The following is a 7,223-nucleotide window of genomic DNA, read 5'->3' on the forward strand; positions in this document are numbered from 1 at the left end:
AACATGTCAATCATACAACATGTCAATCATACATGTCAATCATACAACATGTCAATCATACAACATGTCAATCAGATAACATGTCAATCATACAACATGTTAATCATACAACATGTCAATGATACATGTCAATCATACAACATGTCAATCATACATGTCAATCAGACAACATGTCAATCATACAACATGTCAATCATACAACATGTCAATGATACATGTCAATCATACAACATGTCAATCATACAACATGTCAATCATACATGTCAATCATACAACATGTCAATGATACAACATGTCAATCATACAACATGTCAATCATACAACATGTCAATCATACATGTCAATCAGACATGTCAATCATACAACATGTCAATCAGATAACATGTCAATCATACAACATGTCAATCATACAACATGTCAATCAGATAACATGTCAATCATACAACATGTCAATCATACAACATGTCAATGATACAACATGTCAATCAGACATGTCAATCATACAACATGTCAATCATACATGTCAATCATACAACATGTCAATGATACAACATGTCAATCATACAACATGTCAATCATACATGTCAATCATACAACATGTCAATCATACAACATGTCAATCAGACAACATGTAAATCATACAATATGTCAATCAGACATGTCAATCATACAACATGTCAATGATACATGTCAATCATACATGTCAATCATACAACATGTCAATCATACATGTCAATCAGACATGTCAATCATGCAACATGTCAATCAGACATGTCAATCAGACAACGTCAATCATACATGTTAATCAGACCGACTGGGAGTTACTGGGAAGTACACGGCTGGATTATGATTGGATATGCCGAGTTATGGACCGTCAATAAAATCATACAGTTAAGATAATAGGATAAACATGTTGTCTAAAAGAGATTTTTATTTTATTAATTAGTCAAATCTAGCCTATTTATTTCTTGATGTGCATTGTTATTGAGATATAACATGACATGTGTTGGGTGGATGTAAAGATGCTAAGCGTTGCGACGAGAAGGTGTGCGATGCTAACAGTTTCCCCCCGCTTCTAGTCTTTGTGCTAAGCTAGGCTAAACACATCCGTGACCATCTGGAAACACAATGAAACAGATTTAAGTTCTCTGGAGAAGAGAAATGGTGAACTTTAAGTTGCAATAAAATGTTAGTTGAACCGCTAAAGACGGTAAATTACAGAATTGAACATATTTCATGGCGACGCAGGTCAAACTGCTCTTCCATGCAACTTTTATTATTATTATGATTACAATTATTATAATAATAAGAAGGGAAACTAAATAATAGAAAGCACATATAAAGTTAAAGGCCCCATGTAACCACAGGGAGGGAGAAAGCTGCAGGAATGTGGAGAGGAAAGAAAAACTATGCACCGAAAATGATTTAAAGACGCTATTGAATTACACCATAATAACTGTTCATTATTCAGCTGTGTGTGTGTGTGTGTCTGACTAAAACATCATCGCTCTGAGAAACCAAACCAAGCGATCGATATCAAATTTAATATTTATAAGAAATAGAAATAATTTCTGTTCACGTGAAAAAAAATGAGGGGGAAAAATGAGGAAAAATGCAACATACAAATATAGTTTTATGCCACTCAATATTATCAATTTATTTTCAAATAAAAACATAAAAATTGCAACAAATAGTTTTATTTAAAAGAAATGTAAATAAAGGTGAGAGTTAAACATGAGTCAGCATTTCTGAGGGGAAGCATATGTTTCCAGTGAAATCTGTACTGCTGAAAAACCACATCGAGCTAACAACTTGAGACTTGAGACCCCAAAACGTCCCATTGATGGTGCGTTCATGGACCCTCCAAACGACCAATTTCGGTATTACTGTTGCGCAATAACACCCGCCTCCGGAGGCTCGAAGTTCCACAAACAAGTCGAATGGACTCATGAATGTGAATTTTCGGATGTCCGAGCGTCGTATATATATATTTTTTACAATAAAAGATCATCCAACAGTGAAATAAATGTGACTGACGCCGTCAGCCCTTCATCCAACACCATGAATAAACAGACCACAGCTCCCCCTGCTGGCGGAGGCGGGTCATTACAGTCTCTCATGTTTGCGTCCAGCTTCTTCTTCGTGTTTTCTCCCTGCGTCACTGAAAGCGCTCGTTCTGCAGCTGTCGGGGTAGCTTCCGGCGGTCCTTCCCTGCGTTCCTCTTCCTCTTCTTGCTCAGGAAGGTCTCCAGCTTGCCGCTCTTCTTCAGCTCCTCGTATTTGTCGGCCAGCTCGAGCTTCTTCTTGTCAGCTGGAAAAAAAGAAGAAAAAAGTCACCAATCGACTCGTTAATAACTGGAAACCTAAATTAATTAATTTTTCGTTGCAAACAGAAACGCCTCGCTCCAACAGAGCGGCCACGCGGGCGGAAACATCCGGCGTGAACTCGTCCTCACAGCTCTTGAGGAAGAACGGCCGGGCGCCCTGATTGGCTCTCTCTCTCCGCTCCCTCTTGAACTGCAGCTCTCTCTCTCTCTGCTCCTCTCGGCTCTTCCTCGCTCGCTCCTGGTTGTCCTGCAGGGAGAAGTCACGGTTCAGGCATTAAAACAAATATATAATAATAATAAAAAGCGACGCGCTCCATCACAGCAATTGCGGCGCTTTTATTGTGAAAAGCCAAGCCGGAAGTGTGCGGTAGCTTCTGAGCCGCAGGTGGAGACGGGTCAACCAAAACGTTGGGAGTTGTAGTTTTTAAACTAAAAGTCGGACTCACCATCTTCTTCAGCAGGAACTTGAGGTCCTCTTTGTGCGGCGTGTTCATCTTCATCTTCTTCAGCTTCTTCAGGACGATCTGCAGACAAACACGACTCCATTACGCCGCCCTGCCGACATTAAAGCTCTCTCTCTCCTTCTCTCTCTCTCTCTTCTTCTCTCCTTCTCTCTCTCTCTCTCTCTCTCCCTCTCTCTCACCTCTCTCTCTTTCTGCTTGATGACATTGATGAAGTTGTACGTCTTCTCAAAAATCTCCGGTTTGTATTCTCCAGACAGGTCGTCGAATCGAGGATCTCTCGACGTCTGGAGTTGCAAAAAACAACAATAACAAAAACAAAAACAACAACAGATTAATGAAATGTCAACTTAAAGCATTTATAAGAACGCGAGCCTCAAGTGGAGTCCGTAGGTTTTCCTTCACTCACGGGTTTCTTGACGGAGACGACCTGACGGAGGAACGGAGCGCGTCTCTTGGCCGAAATCTCCATCGGCCTGAAAAACAAACAACAAATAAATAAAGACGCTTAGAAAACCCACACAGGGGATAAAAGGCCAAAAGGCGGAGGAGGAAGAGGCAGGTGGAGGAGGAGGGCGGAGGTGGGTGGAGGAGGCAAAGGAGGAGGCAGGAGGAGGTGAGTGGAGGAAGCGGGCGGAGGAGGTGAGTGGAGGAAGCGGGCGGAGGAGGTGGGAGGAGGAGGAGGGAGGAGGAGGGAGGAGGCGGGCGGAGGAGGAGGCAGGAGGAGGTGGGAGGAGGAGGAGGGAGGAGGAGGTGGGAGGAGGTGGGAGGAGGAGGAGGAGGAGGAGGTGGTGGGTGGAGGAGGTGGGAGGAGGAGGTGGGAGGAGGAGGAGGAAGGAGGAGGAGGAGGTGGGTGGGAGGAGGAGGTGGGTGGTGAAGGAGGGAGGAGGAGGGCGGAGGAGGTGGGAGGAGGAGGTGGGAGGAGGAGGAGGTGGAGAGGGAGGAGGAGGTGGAGGAGGAGGAGGAAGGAGGAGGGAGGAGGAGGTGGGAGGAGGTGGGAGGAGGAGGAGGAAGGAGGAGGTGGGTGGAGGAGGTGGGAGGAGGAGGAGGAAGGAGGAGGGCGGAGCGCTCACCGGTTCTTGTTGAGCCGTTTCTTGCGGCCCGCCGCGTGGCTCCTGCTGCTGCCGTACGCGACCTCGTTGTACACTTTGGTTCCCACCTGGTTCTGAAGCTTCAGGATCTCCTCGAAGGACATGGTGGACAGCTCTGGATGGAGGGAGAGAGAGAGGGAGAGAGAGATTTAAAAACATGGAGACGTCCACGAGAAAGACCCGGGCCACGTGTCACGTGATCACGTCGGCTTCCAGATACAAAAACAGGTTGAACTTCTTCTTGTGAAGATCTGTCATCATTTAAGTCTTTTTAAGACAGAAGATGTTCCTCATTAGCCTTGAATCGTCTTCTGAGTGAATAGAAAAGCGCTATTATAATAATTATAATAATTATTATAATTATTATTATTAACCTTAAATTAAAGCTCAACACTTAAAAACCACTGAAACTAAAGCGCGGCCGAAGCTCGAGGTCGAACTCACCGCTCTTCACGTCGTCCGTCGTCTGCATCTCACCGCTGCCGCCGGCGGCCTCTGGATCTTCATCATCGTCATCATCCTCGGAGGCGTCGCTGTCTTCGTCCTCCTCTTCTTCTTCAGCGCCATCGGGCGCATCATCGCCTCCTTCCTCGCCGCCGCCTCCTTCCTCCTCCTCCTCCGGACCGCCATCGGACCCCTCTTGGTCGTCATCGCTGAAATCTTCCTCTCCTCCATGGTGCAGCTGTCCCTCCTCATCTCCTCCTCCTCCTCCTCCTCTTGCAGTGAGCAGAGCGAAGTTCCTCTCCACGTCCGAGTCATCGTCGTCGCTGCTGCTCGCCGCCATGTTCTTCTTTTTGGGGACCTTCACCTCCCGCTGCTTCTCTTTCGCCTTCATCATCGCGGTTCTGGAAGACGAACAGCAGCAAAGTGTTAATAGTGTTTGATTCATCTCAGAGGTAAATGTTGCAGTTTTTACTCCACTACATTTATCTCAAAGCTTTAATACTTTACATATTACAGATGTAAAACCTCGTATCTCCAGATGTGATGTTGAATGTTTGTGTTTTAATAAACTCTTTTGATAAATATATAATATATTAATAAAAAGCCTTTTGAATCAGCTGTAAAATGCTTATTCCAAAAGCTGCAAACAGGTTTTACTTTCTCAAGATAAGAGGTTCTCAGAGAAAAAATAAAGAAAAAAACAGCAAAAATGTGTAATAGGAATATACACACAGACAGAATAACTACTCTAACTTTTATACTTTGTTATGTTAGTATGTCGATCAGTTACACTTGGATTATTTCCAGAAACACTCGTGTTTTGTTTCGGTAGCTTGGTCTCACCAACTTTGTTTACATCATGACTTCCATGAAAAGTAGATCTTGTTTTCAATCGGCAGGTTTTAAATTCAGTTGTGGTTTTTGTTATGTCAATCTGCAGTGGTCGAGATAACGATACGGTGTATTTATTTACCTGTTTATCGAGATATTTAAGTCCTGTTTCGTTGAGCTCTTGTTATCCACGTGTGCGCATGTCGGCTGCGGGTTTCACTCCAGGAAGACAAAACGAAGCACTTCCGGTTTTCAAAGTAAGTGTCTCACTAGGTTGTTCGACAGTTTTGACCACATTAAGAAGCAAATATGTTCCAATTTTATCCAGGAATATATATCAACTAAACATGTATTGTTGTTTATTATTGTTCTGCTTCAAGTTAGGTATTACTTTTACCCCAGACATTTTCTTACGCTGTTATTTTGTAGGCGACAGTACTGACTTCCTGCCCAGGGCTGCCCCCTGCTGGTCATTTGTATTATTTATAAACTATCCTTAAATTCTTCTCTACAATCATCTACATTAAATATATATTCATAACATTCATCAACTGTTACTGTGTTTGTATTATTTTTAATGAAGCCCCTACTCACAGTGAAGGGTTTTATTTATGTATCATTATTATTTAAACCTGTGCAATGTTAATGGACTATGCAATAATAGTTATAATTGTTAATATATCTCTATGTATACTATTTAAATTATTTTCAGTGATTATTTAATTTTATTTATTGCTGATTTGATTATTTATAATACTTGTTTTGATCTTGTTTCTTTTTAATATGTCTCATGTTTGCACTAAACACAAATAAATCTTCTTTTTTATAATAATGTGTGATACATATTGAACTTGGATGTAATTATAATCCACCACTGGAAGGAAGCAGATTAAAAAAATATGTAGAATTTTCTTTACAGTTAAAAAACGTCCCAGCTCGTAAATATGCGTGACGTAGGCTGACAGGAAGTAAACATGCGCCCAAGCTGTTGCCTAGCAATGCGTTTCCCTTGAAGCGGTCATTTGGAACTGTGCCAGCAGGTGTCGCTACTAGCAACAGAACAACCAACCGACACCAACTGCCGGAAGCGTTTCATTGTTCCTGTTCGCTTTAGTTCATTTCATGGCGATAAAGATCAAGATGGCCGGGTTTACTTCCTGAATGAACAGACACAGATTATTATGACGAAATATATAGAATTGTATTTTTCACACACGCCAACGAGGGAGAAAGGAGGAGGAGTTTATTCCCGTTGCCAGGAGATCCTGGTGACGAGTTATGTCAATCCGTTCTATTAAAACCGGAATATTGGATGCAAACCCTTCAAAATAAAAGCTGGTGAAAAATAAATATAATATATGAATCTGAAGGCCTGTCTTGATTTTTTTTTCTGGGAACGAGACATGTTTTCACGTAAGATATTATATTGGATGCATTTTACGCCTTTTGCCCCACATTAGAATGTCAATCAAATATATTGAGTCGACAACAGACGCACATCTTTTATTTGTCATGGAATATAGGTTGTCCAGTTTCTAATAGTTTAAAAGGTTTACTGAAGGAGGATATGTTAGCGAATTTGTGTGATTTTCCTTTATTCACTAATCATACATTCTCTTAGCTAAAATAGTATTTAATCATTTTTATTTGCTCAATGTTTGTGACGTTAAAGGGACTCACACTGAATTTATTATTGACCAATAACATTCTTAAATCCTGAAAAAATGTCTTCTTCCTCTGAGCTTCAAGATTAGATTTTAATTTTCATCAAAGTACAAATTCATTTACTTGAATATTTCCATATTGGGCCACTTTAATTCTCCCTCTACTAACGTTGGAGGCCAATTTGTTACTATTGGATCCTACATTTCTTGAATATCTTTTGTTACAAGTTACATTGCTGATTCAGATTACAAATCAAAGTCAACTCGTAAATCATGATGTATTAGAATACATATATACTATAAATAACATAATACAAATAACATTGTTAATACATGGACCTTTCTCCAGAACAATACTTTTGCTTCAACACTATTTTTAAAGTTTTACTTTAACTTAGAAATCTGA

General features: G+C 41.3%; 1 protein-coding gene across 1 annotated transcript; it reads right to left on the reverse strand.

Annotated features, from left to right (window-relative positions):
• Positions 1 to 1,628: 1,628 nt before the first annotated feature.
• Positions 1,629 to 5,378, reverse strand: rrp36 (ribosomal RNA processing 36). The gene is made up of 8 exons (XM_056409526.1): positions 5,296 to 5,378; positions 4,323 to 4,723; positions 3,861 to 3,993; positions 3,197 to 3,263; positions 2,970 to 3,074; positions 2,773 to 2,850; positions 2,456 to 2,573; positions 1,629 to 2,310 (listed from the first exon to the last, which is right to left on the reverse strand). Exons 2-8 carry the CDS (start codon positions 4,714 to 4,716, stop codon positions 2,159 to 2,161), a joined length of 1,047 nt encoding a protein of 348 aa, XP_056265501.1. The 5' UTR covers positions 4,717 to 4,723; positions 5,296 to 5,378; the 3' UTR covers positions 1,629 to 2,158.
• Positions 5,379 to 7,223: the final 1,845 nt, after the last annotated feature.

Source organism: Pseudoliparis swirei, chromosome 24, assembly GCF_029220125.1.
Source record: "Pseudoliparis swirei isolate HS2019 ecotype Mariana Trench chromosome 24, NWPU_hadal_v1, whole genome shotgun sequence".
In the NCBI taxonomy this organism is placed as follows: Eukaryota; Metazoa; Chordata; class Actinopteri; order Perciformes; family Liparidae; genus Pseudoliparis; species Pseudoliparis swirei.

Excerpts from the sequence above, each read along its gene's own strand:
- rrp36 (XM_056409526.1), bottom strand. The coding sequence starts at position 4,716 with ATGATGAAGGCGAAAGAGAAGCAGCGGGAGGTGAAGGTCCCCAAAAAG. Across the intron at positions 2,574-2,772 it reads AGTTCCTGCTGAAGAAGATG|GACAACCAGGAGCGAGCGAG; the intron begins GTGAGTCCGACT and ends TTCTCCCTGCAG. Across the intron at positions 2,311-2,455 it reads GCCGTTCTTCCTCAAGAGCT|CTGACAAGAAGAAGCTCGAG; the intron begins GTGAGGACGAGT and ends CTTTTTTTCCAG.